The sequence below is a fragment of the Equus przewalskii genome, chromosome 1, assembly GCF_037783145.1.
Source record: "Equus przewalskii isolate Varuska chromosome 1, EquPr2, whole genome shotgun sequence".
Taxonomy (NCBI): Eukaryota; Metazoa; Chordata; class Mammalia; order Perissodactyla; family Equidae; genus Equus; species Equus przewalskii.
In genome coordinates this window covers 58,433,886-58,451,736 of record NC_091831.1, presented here as the reverse complement: position 1 = coordinate 58,451,736, position 17,851 = coordinate 58,433,886, and the positions used below count along the sequence as shown (strand labels likewise).

General features: G+C 39.4%; 1 protein-coding gene across 1 annotated transcript in view; it reads left to right on the top strand.

Annotated features, from left to right (window-relative positions):
• The window catches only part of PPA1 (inorganic pyrophosphatase 1), a 31,968-nt gene that overhangs the window by 9,432 nt on the left and 4,685 nt on the right, over nucleotides 1-17,851 (top strand). Inside the window, exons 3-8 of the mRNA XM_008508080.2 lie at nucleotides 5,605-5,658; nucleotides 6,525-6,644; nucleotides 8,936-9,022; nucleotides 9,893-10,019; nucleotides 16,476-16,603; nucleotides 16,878-16,963. Of these exons, the coding sequence (XP_008506302.1) occupies nucleotides 5,605-5,658; nucleotides 6,525-6,644; nucleotides 8,936-9,022; nucleotides 9,893-10,019; nucleotides 16,476-16,603; nucleotides 16,878-16,963 (602 nt within the window). The remainder of the gene's footprint in view (nucleotides 1-5,604; nucleotides 5,659-6,524; nucleotides 6,645-8,935; nucleotides 9,023-9,892; nucleotides 10,020-16,475; nucleotides 16,604-16,877; nucleotides 16,964-17,851) is intronic.

Sequence of the window (17,851 nt, the reverse complement as noted above, 5' to 3'; positions counted from 1 at the left end):
GGGTCAGGTGGTGGTTCTGTTTTTAGTGTTTTGAGAAACCTCCATAGTGTTTTCCATAGTGGCCGCACCGTTTGCAATCCCACCAACAGTGCACAAGGAGGAGCCTGTTACTTTTAACAACTTAAACTATATCTTAGAATCATAAAACGGACTTTGAAGCCAAAACTTAAAAGTAAGGGTTAAGAGCCATTGTCACTTGGTGAGCCCTGAATAAACTATAATATTTTTGGAAGTGATGAAGTCTGTGACAGCTTTTCAGATGCACCTTTATGGGAGTGGAGCATCTATTAATTACATGAGCTCTTCTAATAGAGATTTTATACTCCAAAACTACTCTCTAAGTTAAAAAAAAAAAGCAAGCTGTCCTTGTTTTTTATTAGCTTCTTGCTTTACGTCTAATCTCTGGATGGATTTAGAAGAAAATCCTCTCTACCACTACTGTTTTTATCCAAACTTTATTGCAAAACAGAAAAATAAAAGAAAGGATGATGGAATCAGAGGGTGATTTTTGTATTTTTTCCTGTCTGGCATTTACTTAATTTCTGGAGTTATCTAGAGAGACACGTGATGAGTCGTGTTGAAAATGCTAATTTAAGCCACTTATGTAATTTTGCAAGACAGCGTGTCATGTTCACTAGGCTTCAGATCCAACGTTGGAAGCAGATCGTAATCAGGAGACGTTCGTAAATCTTCCATTAAAGACACATTTAACTTCACTACTAAGATTGAGAGATGGGATGTAATTAAGAGCATGTTCCCTATACACCTACTTAACTATGTTAGTGTTAATACCCTACCAAATAGCCATAGCTGTTATTAATGAACAACCTGACAGACTACTGACTTGATCCACAAGAAAATTAACCAGCTTGGAGGTAAGACTCATGATCACTGTACTACTGTAATATTCCTGTTTAACCATGATGTTAAAAGCCTAACCAAGCTATGTTACATTTCTTCTGTACCTAAAACAATTTTATTTTAAATCTTTTGATTAATGGAGTGATATAATTTAGACTTAACTTTCCAATCTCCTTAGAATCTGGACATCTTTAACATTAACATTCTTTTTTTTTAATTGCCGGGAAGGATGCGCCCTGAGGTAACATCTGTTGCCGATCTTCCTCTCTCTCTCTCTTTTTCCTTCCTCCCCAAAGCCCCAGGACATCGTGGTACATTCTAGTTGTAAGTCTTCCTAGTTCTTCCATGTGAGCTGTGGCCACAGTATGGCTACTGACAGACTGGTGATGTGGTTCCACACCCGGGAACTGAACCCGGGCCGCCGAAGCAGTGAGAGCACCACACTTTAACCACTCGGCCATCAGGGCCGGCTCAACCTTCTGGTCCTGTCCATGAACTGATTATAAGTCTGGGAAGTAAGACTGATTGCTAGGTTATTTTATGTTGCTGACTTTGGGCAGTGAGAGCTAAAGCTGTAGTTGGCCTATCCCCTGCCTTCTCCAGCCTCGTCAGAATCGTCCTACTAGGAAGTTTCACATCTTCCTTTCTTACTCTGAAACTATGAACAGGGAGCTGAGAACTTGATGCCAAAGTAGGGACTTAGAATTTAGAAAGCATAGTAGAAGCGGAGAACAGGGGGCCAGCCCTGTGGCCTAGTGGTTAAGTGCGTGCACTCCTCTTTGGCGGCCAAGGGTTTCACTGGTTCAGATCCAGGACGCAGATATGGCACCGCTCATCAGCCCGTGATGAGGTGGCGTCCCACATAGCACAAACAGAAGGGCCTGCAACTAGAATATACAACTGTGTACTGAGGGGCTTTGGGGAGAAGAAGAAAAAAAAGAAGAAGATTGGCAACAGATGTTTGCTCAGGTGCCAATCTTTAAAAAAAGAAAAGTGGAGAACAGAGTTCTGGGAAGTCCTAACAATGGAGATAATAATACGATAAATCCAGGATTGAGCTAAATAGTAGTTGAAACCAGTTGGGGTTAAAGAAAGAAGGCATGAATTTGTAACTGGGTGGTACTAGATTTCCTAAAATCTTGTCTCAGTATTTTAAATACATAAATGTTGGAAATATTAGGATGCATGATTTTTTCCAGTTTTTTAATTGTAAAATACGTATAACATAAAATTACCATGTTAACTATTTTTAATTGTCCAGTTCAGTGGTATTAAGTACATTCATATTGTTGTGCAACCATCACCACCCTTCTCCAGAACTCTTCATCTTGCAAAACTGAAACTCTGTGCCTAGTAAACAGTAACTCCCCATTTCCCCTCCACTGTCCCTTGGGAACCACCATTCTATTTTCTATGAATTTAACATTTCTAGGTACCTCATGTAAATGGAATCGTATAGCATTTGTCTTATTGTGACTGGCTAATTTCACTTAGCGTAATGTCCTCAGGGTTCCATGTTGTAGCATGTGTCAGAATTTCCTTCCTTTTGTAAGGCTGAATAATATTCTGTTGTGTGTATTTTGCTTATTCCACGTTTTGCTTATTCATTCATCCTTTGATGGACGCTTGGGTTGCTTCTGCATTTTAGCTATTGTGAATAATGCTGCTATGAACATGGGTGTGCAAATAGCTCTTCAAGACCTTGCTTTCAGTTTTTTGGGTCTATACTCAGAAGTGGAGTTGCTGGATCATATGGTAATTCTATTTTTAATTTTTTGAGAAACCATCATACTGTTTTCCACAGCAGCTATACCATTTTACATTCCTACCAACAGTGCGCAAGAGTTCCAATTATAATGCATAATGTTTTAACAGTAAAAATGTTTCTATCAGTGGGGTAATTGGTTGAGTTTCTCGTATCAGTTGCACTGAAAATCCTCAGTATTACCCTTCACCTAGTGGCAACTCCCTGAACTGTAGCCATGGTGTCTAGGAGAAACAAACTGTTCCTTAGTTCCTGCTAAAGAAGGAGAACCTCCCCTGTTTTATATCAAAATATTTAAAAACATCCTCTGTTGTGATAATAATTGATGGAGAAAATAATGACTAAAAGCTACTACAAATTCATTGCTTTAAAAAACAGATACAGGGGCTGGCCTGATGGCATAATGTTAAGTTTGGTGTTCTCTGTTTTGGCGGCCTGGGGTTCACAGGTTTGGGTCCCAGGCGCGGACCTACACCACTCCTCAAGCCATCCTGTGGTGGCAACCCACATACAAGATAGAGGAAGATTGGCACAGATGTTAGCTCAGGGCCACTGTTCCTCATGAAAAAGAAAGAGTGAGAGAGACAGTAATGACTACAGCATCTACATACACTTGAAAATGTGCTGAACGTGCATTTTACCCCCTAGTCCCTCATCTGGGTTTGTGGACCCCAAGCAATAGCCTGAGGCCTACAAGCTGAAACGACCTGGTTTGGGGATCCAACTCTTAGGGAGTTAAAAGAGCTTTTATTCTGTTCACTGCTAGTCTTTAACGCCTAGAGAAGTGTCTGGCACAAATTAGTGGTGCTCAGTAAATATTTGTTGAAAAATGAATGAGTTGGCTTGAGGCTCCGTGCAGGATACTCCTTGCTAATTTTGGCCCAGCTAATTTCTAAAAAGCACCAAACCTTCAGGCTTTTGGAGCTCTTCTGTTTGCAATAGAGTTGTCTTACCATTTTCTGAAAGATGTTTTCTTTCCTGTAATGTTGGTTTTTTCTTTTTTCCCTTTTGCTTTCCATTAGTTATGTAGGTTTGTAATATTAGGTAATGTGGTTTTGAGGATTATACGTATTCATCATTTAATCCCATTAAAGTGTTCAAAATAGTTCCAAACTTTGAATTAGTGAGTTCAGCTCTATTTGCTACTTTTTTTTTTTTTTGAGGCAATTTGTTCATTTGGTAATATTTTCCCCCCAAAAATTAACTAATCTTGATTTTCACATCTCAATCTTTCATGTAGTAACAGCTCCATCTTGTGAGCCGTTCGGGTATTGCTGCTGAGGACTGCAAAGCCCTGACCTGTTCTTGTATCGCAGACACACGGATCTGTATTGTAACCCCCGAGTCGTGGTACCAGACAGAAAGAGTTCTTGAAACCTTAGAGTAAAGAGAATAAATTTGATCAGACGTTGGGTCTGAGGTTTCCTACCATGGACAATGAGCGATGTTTTTTCTAAAACCATCCAGTTATCCCTTTACAGGGAGAGAGCGGTTTGTGTTTGTTCAGTCCTGATTTAAGTGTCTCCTTCTTTGTGGGGTGTTCTGTTGTATCAAGTAGGCGTCAGGAGGCTTGGAGCAGAAACCCACAGAATGCCCGAGTCTCCTCAGTTTGACAAGAATTTAATAAATGACACAAGTTCTACACTCTATAAATCTGGGTAGCTTTTCTGCCTGGTTAAAAGTAGCCACAAGGTCATTATTGGCTGGAAACCTTTGACTTACTCTCTTGTAGCTTATCAGTCCCTGTTTTTTGATGCAAAGTGGCAAAGAAGTAATTCTAAAACGTTGTGTGGTGATTTTCAAATTAAGTCAACTTTTTAAAAAACCTATTTTATAACAGTAATTGCAGATTGGGCTTCGTGTGTGCCCTTTGTAGAGGCTATCAACTGAAAAACTGAATTTTTAAGATTTATTCCTTGGTAAAAATAATTTTCTATTTCAAGCTCAGCTTTAATTAGAGAACCTATTTCAAGTTGATATTTGACTATGGTATGCAAAATAAGATGACAAAGTGTGATTTTTCTTTCATTGTGTTTTTAAGTAGTAAACATCTGGAATTTCTTAATATATCATCCACTTTAATGTGGTCAGCTTAAGGCTATTAACTAATTACAACAGAACTGGCGTTGGTTAAAATATTTTTGGAACATAGTATTTTATCATCAGTGTCAGACTTCTTATCTTTTTGAGGAGTGTTTGATTTTTAAAAACAGCCAAATTGGAAGAACAATGCAGGTAATCAAGCTGATTAATTTTGTTTGAGGAGCCCAGCCCCAGTGGCCCAGTGGTTCAGTGGTTAAGTTCAGTGTGCTCCACTTTGGTGGCCTGGGATCAGTTCCCGGGCACAGACCTACATGGCTCTGAGTGGCCATGCTGTGCTAAGACCCACATACTAAAAACATCGAGGAAGATTGGCACAGATGTTAGCTCAGGGCAAACCTTCTTCAGCAAAAAGTACATAAATAAATTTGTTTGAGGCTAAAACTAAAGTATGACAAAGTAATTAAACTGATTTGGGATTTGTCTTAGAAACCACCTCTGAATTAGAAGATCCAAAAACATTGTAATTGCAGTGTCACCTGAGGAAATGAGTAGCCTGTGGAGAGGATTGCTTTAAAGATGGCCTTCCTCAGACATACAAGTTCTGTTATGATTAAAAACTGTTTCTTTCCTTATAGAAACGTTCTCCTCCCCCACCAACATTTTATTATGAAAAATTTTAAACATGCAGGAAAGTTTGAAGAATTGTACGGTGGACAGCTGTATACCCACCACCTTGATTCTACAATGAATATTTTCCTATATTTGCTTTATCTCTTCACCCCTCAAGCTGTCTTACTTTTTGATACATTTTGTTGAAAGTCCATTGACTTCAAAGCTCTGATGCAGTGAACAGTTGAGCTTTGGAACCAGGGCATGCTCACTCAGTTAGAGAACAGGTCAGCTCCTGTGACCGTCTCCCTTTCTCTGTTTTTCAGGACGTGTTCCACATGGTAGTGGAAGTACCACGCTGGTCTAATGCAAAAATGGAGGTATGTTTCATCTTATGTTGATGGTCAGACGGAGGAGATTAGTTTTGACCCAGGCACACTGATTTCCTCAAAGGTTAAACAGCTGAAGTCCATGGTTTTCTGTTGTCTGGTCCCAGTTTGTTTTCCAGTTACTCCTCCCATTACCTGCCAGGCTTCCTTCAGTCCTCCATCTGACCTGAGCCATTTCTATTTGCAAATATGCTTCAGACTTTCCTACCCCACCTTCTGCTGCTTGCGTTCCCAAAGTCTGGAATTATCTTTTTCTCCCTTCTCTTGTTCTCTTTAAGTCCATCATTGACTCCTCTACAGAGGCAATGGGCTTTCCGTAGTCACCCCAGCCAAAGATCCAAAAATGATCTTTTTGGAATTTATGTTGCATTTTGTAAATTGCTTTCTGATGACACCTGACATATTTAGCTTTTTGTTATGGATATCTATTATGTATTTCATGTCACTTAATTAAGCTTTTTGACAGTAAGCACAGTTTGTATGTAATAGACACTCAAATATTTGAATAATTTTAAATGCTTAATGGAAAGCTGAAGTTGGGTAATATTTATTTTGCCCTTTTAATAAAAATCTTAGTACTTTTATTTCTCAAGTGTTAGGATTTATTCCAGCTAATTTTAGATTTTGTTTTCTGAAATTTGTAAATGTTCTTTTTCCCTTCTCAGTAGTTCCTGTTTACCTCAAATAAATTTTTCACTTAAAGGCTGATTATGGATAAACTTTTATTTCAAATTATAACAATATTGGGGGTAAAATATATCATTAAAGTGGAATTAGGGGAGGTTCCGTCCATTATTTATTTCCTCAAATCCTTATTTGAAAAGTACTTCACAATGACTTGAAATTTCTTATTTTAGATTGCTACAAAGGACCCTTTAAACCCAATTAAACAAGATGTGAAGAAAGGAAAACTTCGTTACGTTGCAAATTTGTTCCCTTATAAAGGATATATCTGGAACTATGGTGCCATCCCTCAGGTATGTCTCTGTGCAAAATGTGCTTTTTAGCTTACAAAAATTAATCTTGCGGTTATTAAAAAAAAAAAATTTAAACACCTTCAGAAAGGTTTTGCTATGGTAGGTTTAAAAAACGTAAAGGATGAGGGGGCAGCCCCATGGCCGAGTGGTTAAGTTCACACACTCTGCTTCAACAGCCTGGGGTTTGCTGGTTTGGATCCTGGGTACAGACCTGGCACTGCTCATCAAGCCATGCTGTGGTGGCGTCCCACACAGAAGAACTAGAATGACTTACAACTAGGATATACAACTATGTAGTGGGGCTTTGGAGAGAAAAAAATAAAGGAAGATTGGCAATAGATGTTAGCTCAGGGCCAATCTTCCTCATGAAAAAAACATAAGGAATAATTAAGTCATTTTATTATTGCTTTGAACAACTTATTGTCAAGATAAACTGAAAGGTAAATATTTACAGTGTTTAAATTCACATTTGAAAGTTTGTTCTTTTATGAAATGTTTATTTTTCTATATGGACTGGTTATAAACTATAAAAGTTCTTTCTTACAGAATGAGTGGCACATCTATTAAGAAAGCCAGTATAAGCCAGTGGTTAAAAGCACTGAGTTTTGGCCCCAGACAGACTAAGCTTCAAATCCTGAGTCTGCCCCTTCCGGCTTACCTGACTTGCCTGTGTCTTCCTCCCTGTGTTATTGGTGTCTTCCCTGAGATATTAGTAGGGCTTACCTCATGTGGTTACTGTGAGCAATAAAGCCCTTGGTGACCTGCCACATGTCACTTCTCACAGCTGTTGACTTTTAGTCATTCCTTTTTCTTTAAGCCAAGTTCTTTGTGGTAAAGCAGTAATGGGATTGTATTTTCCTAAATAGCCAACCTTTGAGGAGGGGCAATGTCTGCATTGTTTACCAGTTTATCCCCAGCACAATGCCAGTGTGTGTGGTACGTTTTTATATAATGCTTGAATGAACAATCACTTGAATCATGTCTATTAGGAGTAAATGATGGATATTGAACTCTGATTTGGCTAGGCTAATGCTGTGGCACTTATGATTTCTACATGAACTATTCAATGTATTTTTTCCTGTTGATAAATGGTTTGTTTTTATGAACCATTAAGCCTATTAGGTAGAATCTACTGTGAAACAATCTGTAAGTTACCAAAACATGGGTCGAACTCGTCTTGCTTATTAGGAAATCATGAAGCCGTTTCTCTGCCTGAATTACAGCACTCAGCTTGTACTCGGTTGGTTTAGCGTTTCCCCTCCGTCCCTCTGGGAAGGCATTGCTGAAATACTTCTTCTGGAGGTTGGATTTGGCTTTGTTGGGTCCAGTCTTCTCTGTCCCCCTGCACTTTTATCTTTTTGCCTTTACTCTGGCTTAGCAGGCAAGTAAATCCAAGTAACGTGTTCCGGATTGGGGGCAAAAGGAACCAGAACAACAGCGACGTTTTAAACCTGAGCTGGGGGCAGGCGCAGGTCATCCATTGTTTTGAGATGCTCTGCGGGACTCGGTTTTGCGATTTACCAGGAAAGAAAGCTTCAGAAAATCCTGGTTAAACTTTTCAGTCTTGGGTCCTGGTCCGCGGTGACACTTTGACCATCAGAACACATCATTTCCATTTTAGTATTACTGCCTAGCCACCTCTGCTTTGGAAATTACTTTAAAGAAAATCTAGTTAGTAGAAGATAGTGTGTATGAAGAGTTCATCAACGCACTTTTCTTTTAATATATTTTTAAAGTAAATATTTGGGTCTATTCTTGTGTTTACCTGTTGTCTCATTTATTAGGTGACTGGTTTTTGTTTGTTTTAAATAGTATCATTGTCAGTTTTAAAGCTTAAATTTAGTTTAGCATTATATGCATATAGGAGCCCTAACATTTAATTAAAATTATTGTGTGTAGTTATGATTCTTAGATGTGAATAAAGAATTTCTTAAAAATGAGAAAATAGATAAAGATTCATATTTTCACAGAAAGACTCATGGATGTTGTCTTCTAATATCAACAGGATCTTCTTTGTCAGTAGCGTGTATAGGAATGATAAACTCGGGGCCGGCCCTGTGGCCGATGGTTACGTTCAAGCGCTCTGCCTCTGAGGCCCAGGGTTTGGCCGGTTCGGATCCTGGGCACAGACATGGCACCACTCGTCAGGCCACACTGAGGCGGTGTCCCACATGCCACAACTAGAAGGACCCACAACTAAAATATACAACTATGTACTGGGGGGATTTAGGGAGAAAAAGCAGGGGAAAAAAAAGGAATGATAAACTCTAAGCCTTATTTTTTTTTTTTAGACTTGGGAAGACCCAGGACATAATGACCAACACACTGGCTGTTGTGGTGACAATGACCCAATTGATGTGTGTGAAATTGGAAGCAAGGTAATGGAAATATTTTTCTTTAGGATTAAGATGATATTAATGAAATATACAAAGTTCATATTAAAATATATGACTTGTGAAATATTGATGTCTCTCTGGGTGATAAATTAAAAGCTTCCATTGTATCTAAGCATTTGTATATTACAATTTATACATTTAAACCTAGTTTGGAAAGAATCTGTATATGTACGTGTATGACTACCTACCTGTGGAAGACGTGGATGTGTTCTGCATTGCTTTAGAGGGCAGATGACTAGTTAATAGCTGAAGAGCGCCAGGGGGCAAATTTCCTCTCGATACGAGATAGACCTTGCCCAGTGATTTGGAGCGGTCAGTGAATTGGCCCACGACAAATAACCTCATGAGCTGGAGATTTATGGTAGGGATTCCTCTTTCAAAACAGGCTTGCTCTAAGATTCTTTATGATTTTTTTTAGGCTCAGGGAAATAGTAAACAACTGAAAAGACAGTTGTCATTCAGTGTTTAAGTCATCAAGTTAAGTCATTTGTATGACTTGCCTAACTCAGTGCGTCTATAAAATAAAAAGTAAGGAAAGCACATTTAAGTATGTATTTGAAACAAATTATGCTTTGGCACAATCAATGAGAGTTCAGAAAACATTAATTGCCCTGAACTGTGTTACTGACTTTCTTAGGACCTAGAAATAGTAAAGGGGTACCTATTTTCAACTTTGATAGGACTGACAAGTGCTTACTTATTTAGCTTTTTAAAAATTGCTTAAAGGAGCAATCTTAAGATAAGTGTGCTGACACTCAGCATCTTCCTTATCTCCTATTATCCACCAAGTAAAACTTTCTTCTAGACTTTTCATTCTGTAGTATTGTCCTCACTCTGGTTATTGACTCTCAGGTATGTGCAAGAGGTGAAATAATCGCGGTGAAAGTTCTGGGCATCTTGGCTATGATTGATGAAGGGGAAACCGACTGGAAAGTCATTGCCATTAATGTGGATGATCCTGACGCAGCCAATTATAATGGTAAGGAAATCAGAAGAGTCAGAGTCTTTATACCTATATCTTACATACCACCAACCTTACCCTGTGCTGACAGGGTTGTAAGCCCATGCCTTCAAACTGTCAAAGAATGGGGGAGCCAAACCTCTGGCAAAGCACTGTTATTTCTGCTACTGAACTTCAATAATTAACTAAGTAAACTTTCTCCTTCATTCCAGGAAAGAAAAAATCTGGTAGTTTGTGTTTACTGTTTTTTCCTTTCCTTTCATACATGTTGGCACTCAGTTGCTCGATTATTTAAAAAAACATTTTAAATTAAGATATAATCCACACACCATAAAATTCACCATTTTAAAATATACGATTCTATGATTCTTAATATATTCACTCGGTTGTGCAACCATCACCACTATCTAATTCCAGAACATTTTCACCACTTCACCAGGAAGCCTGGTGCCCGTTAGCAGTCACTCCCTATGCCCACTTCCCTCAGTCCCTGGCAACCACTACTCTATTGTCTGTCTTCGTGGATTTGTCTGTTCGGAACATTTCACATAAGTGGAGTCATATGATGGTATGTCTGGCTTCTTTCACAGAGCATATTTTCCAGGTTCATCCACATTGTAACATTTATCAGTGCTTCATTCCTCTTTTTTGGTGGTAAAATTCACTTGACATAAAATTTAGCATTTTAACCATTATAAAGTGTACAATTCTGTAGCATTTAGTACATTCATAAGGTTGTGCAACCATCACCACTATCGCGTTCCAGGACATTTTCATCACTCCAGAGGGACACTCCGTACCTCTGAGCAGTCACTCCCTATTCCCTCGTACTCCCAGGCTCTGCAACTGCTAATTTGCTTTCCGTTTTCCTTTTCCATAAAGGATTTGCCCATTCGGGATATTTCATATACGTGGAATCGTAAAGGATGTGGCCTTTTGTGTTTGGTTTCTTTTACTTACGGTGTTTTCTGGGTTCGTCCACATTGTATGTATCAGTACTCCTTCCTTTTTATGGTTGAATTATATTCCATTGTGTGGATATGTACCATTTTGTTTATCCATTCATCTGTTGATAGACATTTGGGTTGTTTTTGGCAATTAGGAATAATGCTGCCGTGAATATTCCAGTACGAGGTTTTGTGTAGACATATGTTTTTAATCCTCTTGGGCTTATATACCTAGGGGTGGAGTTGCTGAATCATATGGTAATTTTGATGTTTAATCTTTTGAGAAATTGCCAACTTTTTCCCAAAGCAGCTGCACCATTTTACAGTCCTGCCAGCAGTGCGTATATGTTCTGATTTCTCTGCTTCCTTGCCTTACACTTGTTATTACTTATCTTTTTTTATTATAGCCATTCTAGTGAGTCTTTTTATTGTTGAATTCTAAGAGTTATTTATATATTCTTGACCTTTATCAGATATATGATTCATCCATATTTTCTTCCATTTTGTGGATTGTCCTTTCATTTTCTTTTTTTGCTGAGGAAGGTTTGCCCTGAGCTAATATCCACGCCAGTCTTCCTCTGTTTTGTAATATGTGGGCCACCAGCATGGCATGGCCACTAACAGAGTGGTGTAGGTCTGTGCCTAGGAGCCAAACCCAGGCTGCCAAAGTGGAGTATACTGAACTTGACCGCCAGGCCAGTGGGGCTGGCCCCTTTTCATTTTCTTAAGCACTCAAGTTTTTCATTTTTATGTAGTCTGATTTATCAGAGTTTTCTTTTGTCGCTTGTGCTTTTGATGTCATAGCTAAGAAATCATTGCCTAATGCAAGGTCACAAAGATTTACATTTATATTTCCTTCCAAGAGTTTTATGAATTTACCTCTTACATTTAGGTCTTGGATCTCCCTCTCAGGATCCTAACCTTAATCACATCTGAAAGTCCATCTGCCACCAAAGGTAACACACTCACACGTGCTAGGGATTAGGTGGTGGACGGCTCTGGAAGGGGGGGCATTATCCCGCTACCGTAAAACTCTATAGGTTTTGACAAATGTGCGGCATCATGTATTCACTGTCGCAGTGTCACCACTTGTGGTGGGCAGAATATTGCCTAGAGAAGCCTAAGGAGACATGACTAATGTAATGTGGTATCCTGGGTGGGATCCTGGAACAGATAAAGACTTCAGTTAATAATAATGTATCAATATTGGTTCTTCATTTGGGACAAATGTATTGTGCTTATATAAGATGCTAATAACGGGGGAAATGAGGTGTAGAGTATCTGGGAACTCTTTGTACTGTGGTATCTTCACAACTTTTCTGTAAATCTAAAACTATTCTAAAAGTTTATTAGAAAAAATAGGCAATTGGAGTAGTTTAAGAGCATGATTAATAGGATGTGAGGTGCTATTGAGAAGGTCTAAAAAGTGTGTGAGCCAAATATATTTGAGTGTAGTCTCTCAAACAATTCTGTAGATGTTAACAGGGCTGATGGCTACGTTTCAGTCGTTGGGAAGAACACAAGTCAGTGTCAAACAGGTTGTGAAGTTTTGATTGTTTTTTCTCATTGGGATTCTACAGTGAGACAGTGACCTGAGAGTCACGTTGCTTGTGCTTGCAGAAGTACTCTGCTCTGTTAACTCTCTGAAAAGGGAACACCCTAGGCTGCTGATGGAGGTCCTCGTGTGCACTTGCCAGTGAATCCTGTGTTCCGTACTGCAGCTGCTTAACCATGATTAGAAAACAATGTTTTATAGACTCCAGAGATGCAGCCAGTCCAAAGGGACGGCTGTACAGGGGCCTTGGTGAGCTCTGAGGCCACGTTTACCCTAACAACTTCAACTACAATGTTATCAGACTCAATAAGATGTGTGTGTAAAAGATTTGGGTGTTCCTGCAGAAAATCACGTGGTTTCTGTGCCACTTGAAAGGGGGCAGCCTAACAGAGGACAGACTTGTGATATCTGTTGGGTTGTGCTTTATCTCTTGGGTTCTTGGGTCTAATTAAGGCATTTGGTTCTTGTAACCCAATTAAAGTTTGAGATTTCCTATGCAAGAGTCAACATCTTTGCATTTATCACGAGAGGAGTGTTTATGGTTTTAGATGTTTAATGGGATTACAGCAACCAGCCTACAGCTATCAGGTGGTAAAGTTTGTAGCTGATTTCAGAAATCCTCGTAGTGGTCCATGCTTTCTCCTAGGCATTGTATTTTCTTAATCACAGTTGTGTGAGCTAGGAGATCTCAAAGTGCTATTATTCTGACATTACTAAGTAGTGCCAAGAAGGCTCTTTGTCTTGTTAAGATTAATAAGAAAGATCTGTCCTGTGAACGGAAAGAGCATTGGACTAGGTGCTGAGATGTGGATTCCTTGGCTTATTGGCTGTATAACTTTGGGTAGGTTCATAATTCTCTGTAAATACTGTGATTTTGTGGTGGTCATCAAATGAGAGACTGTAGATGGAAAGGTTTTGCAAAAGTAAAAAACACTATATGAAGGGAGGATAAACTGCCACCTTCTCCTTTTACACTAGCAATATTTTTCAAATATCCCAAATAAGATTGTTTTCTAGAGCACTTATAGAAAATTGGCATTATCATCAATATCACCTTGACCCAGCAATTCTACTTTAAGTATCTATTCCATGGCATTCCTCATAAATATATACAGAGATGTATGTGCCAGAATATTCACTGCAGCATTGTTTATGGTAGCAGAAACCTGGAAAGAGCCTAAATGTCCATCACCAGTTGGATGGTTAAATAATTATGGTCTGTCCAGATGATGGAATATTGAGTGACCATTACAAAGGGTGAGGTAGGCTTGCGTATACAGATGTGGAAAGATCACTATGGCAAAATGGTGGTATTCCTTTCTGCTGTTATCTTTACCTTACAGAGCATGATCTCATGTATGTTTAAATATATGTATATTTGCATAAGTAGGTAAGTTCATTAAAAACTACTAGAAGAACACCAGTCCTTTAATAGTGCAGTAGGAAGAAGGATGAAGAGAGACTGACTTTTTGTTTCACATACTTCTGTGTTGTTTAAATTTTGTACAGCTAGAATGCATTCGTACCATTTGCTAACCCCTGACAGTAGAGCTCTGATTCTCTTGATTGTTGTGTCCGTCTTGACATGTACTGCTTAGACTAGACTGCACGTGCTAAGTGGCATGCTGTGGCCACAGTTAGTGAAGCCACACCTGTCATTGTGTTAGCACAATTTTGCTAGGGCCTCATTTCCCTGCAGTAGAGGTTATTAGAACCCTGAAAACTTTCTCTGGGTCGCTGGGCCCATGGCGCGAGTAGCATGTAGCTTTCCCTAAATGTCAAACTAAGGCAGTGTCTGTCTGTCATCAGTTATACTCTGAAGGGTTTATTGGCATTTCTAGATAGAGAGAACTCCTGACTAGCCACAACTTTGGGAGGGATAGCACAGAGCCATGGAAGAGGACAGGCCACCCACTAAAGCAACCTGGTCGGTCACTTTGATCCTCCTCGTTGTCGTGGGGCCCACAACAGCCAGACTACCCTCCTGCTTGGTTGTGGGAATCATTGAAAGTGAGCCTTACATTCCGTGCATGCTACAGCACTGCTTGGCTGGCAGGAAAGCCGAACCCAGGAAGGAGCCGCGTGGAATTGGTGCTGTCGTTGGTAGGGTCTTGGTGTGGCCTCAGGAGGCAATTCAGGTAGCTCTGCAGACTTGTCTACATACATAGAACGTACAACACGAGGAACAAAAATTGAGGGGTTTTTTTCCTTAATTTTTCCTTCTTGGTCTGGTGTTCAGGGTTTCTCAGTCTGGATCCAGCATACCTTTCAATGTCTGGTTCACAATCAGAGAGTTAATCAGCTCTTTGATTTTTCCTTGCTGTGGTATAATATAAAAATATATTTGGTTTTTGTCTCCAGTTCCTGGCAAAGATGTCCTAACCCTTTGGAATTTCCTGAGTGTTTGTGGTGTCTTTTGTTCATAATGAGTCCCTTTCCTCACACCTGAGCTTAAGGTGACTTAGGGTTAGGGCGTCTAGCTAGCCTCAGACTGGGGCTGGTCAGCAGAAAGACCAAGTGATTAGAGGATGACAACGTTCAGCCCTACCAACCGACCTCTGAGATGCTGGGAGGCTGGAGATGGAACTCCGTAGAACTCTTGAATAATGAGATTCGGAGGGCTTCTGAGTTGGTGAACACATCAGGTGCTGGGAGGGTGGTGGCCCACCCTGACAGGGCACGGAAGCTCCGCAGCCCTCTTCCTGTACCTGGGTCTATACGTCTCTTCCCTCTGGCTGTTCCTGAGTCATGTCCTTCATAATAAACCAGCAGACGTAAGTGAAGTGTTTCCTGAGTTCTAGCACATTAACCCTGAGGAGGGAGTTGTGGGACCCTCATTTATAGCAGTCAGTCAGAAGTGTGAGTGCCTTGGGACTTGGAACTGGTGTCTGAAGTGGGGTCAGTTTTGTGAGACTGATCCCTTTAACTTGTGGGATGTGACGCTAATTCCAGATAGATAGTGTCGGAATTGAGTTGACTTGTTGGACACCAGATTGGTGCCCGGAGAATTGGAGAATCAGTTATTGGTGTTGGAAAACACCCTACACTTGCATTTTGGATTTCTGGATTTTTGGGTTTTCAAATTATTTCTTATCTGGTGACACATTTTATGTTAATTATAAGTTCTTTGAAGTTTATGTTTAACATTTCCCAGTTCACTTTGCGAACTTTCTGTACTTTTAGTGGTATGATAATAGAGTGCATGATATTCTCTAACTATGTAGATTATAAATTGGACTTAAGCAAAGTTATTTGATACAAGTATAAATAAGCTTCTATTGTTGAATATATTCCTCCTTTCAATAATACTTTTCCTGATTGATTTCTTTAGCACTTGTATCTTCTGTTCGCTTGCATTGAACAACAGTTTTGTCATTTAAAATTGTTTGATGACATTGAAGCTAGCCTTTTTTGATGGCTGTACAGAAACTTCTAAAAGTTTTTTTAAACAGGATTCTCTTCTGTTGGCCAGAACTAAAACAACGTGATATAGAATGCCCATACTATAGAGCAAGAAAAGTCTATAGTCACTTACTGTGTAACCAATCAATGGATATCAGTGTAATCGGTTTTTCTTGTCTTTCAGAATGTAATTTGGGCTGTGATCCTCTGAATATAGCCTCAACCTGTCTTTTTTAATATCTTCTGTCCTTCCCATAAAAGTTATCCACACTTGCCAAACTATTCTTTCCTTATGTAGCCCAGTCATTTCTACCTCTTCTTATCTAGTAGAAGTTACTATGGTACTGATTATTCTCTCAGTACTTAACATCAGAGCTATTCTAAGACACTAGATCGTTTCTTTTTAATGTGTGTATGTGCTCTCTTCTCAACAAGGTGGTTAGCTCTAACATTATCTTGAACTTTTTGATAATCCATCCTGTAGCTCTTTCAAAGTAAGTACTTGATAATTTTTATTGAATGCATAAATAATTACATATATATCTTGCAATCTGCTTATTCTCTTCATAGATATTAATGATGTCAAGCGGCTGAAACCTGGTTACCTAGAAGCTACTGTGGACTGGTTTAGAAGGTACAAGGTTCCTGATGGAAAACCAGAGAACCAGTTTGCTTTCAATGCAGAATTTAAAGATAAGGTAATGTATCATTCAGAACTGTAGCTTTAGGCCTGTTTATTTGAGACATAATTTAACTATATATTGTTACCATTTAAAGACTATATGATCATAAAACAAATGTCTAAAGACATAAGACAGCCTTGATGTTGATTTATTCATTTAAATATTTTCTTCCATTTTTGACACACGGAAGTGATTCAAAAGAGACAGAGTTCTCAGGCTTTGGGAAAATGTTGATAATAAGAAAAGAACATTTTTCTATCATTGTAATGCACATCTCTTCAAATTATAGGACTTTGCAATTGATATCATTAAAAGCACTCATGATTATTGGAGAGCACTGGTGACGAAGAAAATCGATGGAAAAGGAATCAGTTGGTAAGCATTAGCTCTTCTCTGCATGTTTAGCACACAAAGCAGACCAGCTTGCTCCAAAGGTTTCGATAACCATAACACACTGTACAGTTATATTCACTTAGGAAAGAGACTGTCCGTTTTGTTAGTGCTCATGTGAGTGGGAAGGTAGGTAGTTACACGACTGAAAAGTGCCTGTAAGATGCTCTCTGGACAAGTATGAACTAAAACTATAAAGGGGACAGTGAGGTCAGAGCTCTGTGAGGGTAACTGGGAACAGCTGCCTAGCGTCAGGGTGCTCGGAACGTAATGGATAAAATCAGGTTGAGTGCAAGCTGTGGTATTCTCTGGTATAAATATGTAAGATACATTGCAACTAGACCTCTGGCTACCATGCACTCGAAATTTACTGCCACTAAAATAATAGCTAATATTTATTGAGCAGTTAATATTTGCCAGGCACGTAACAGAGATGGAGATTAAACTTAACCAAAGTAATCCACAATAAGTGTTTTGGAGTTAGGACTCGCATCCAATTCTGTCTGACCCCCCCAACCCATATTCAGGACAATATACTTCCTCTTAGCTATTTAAAGATTTATAAGAGAATGCCCAGGGGCCGGCCCTGTGGCCAAGTGGTTAAGTTCACATGCTCCACTTCAGCAGCCCAGGGTTTCGCCAGTCCAGACCCTGGGCACGGACATGGCACCGCTCATCAGGCCATGCTCAGGCGGCATCCCACATGCCACAACTAGAGGCACTCACAACTAGAATATACAACTATGTACTGGGGGGCTTTGGGAAGGAAAAAAAAAGATTAGCGACAGTTGTTAGCTCAGGTGCCAATCTTTAAAAAAGAAAAAAAGAAAAGGAGAGAGAGAATTCCCTCTATCATCACTTAACTAATATTGT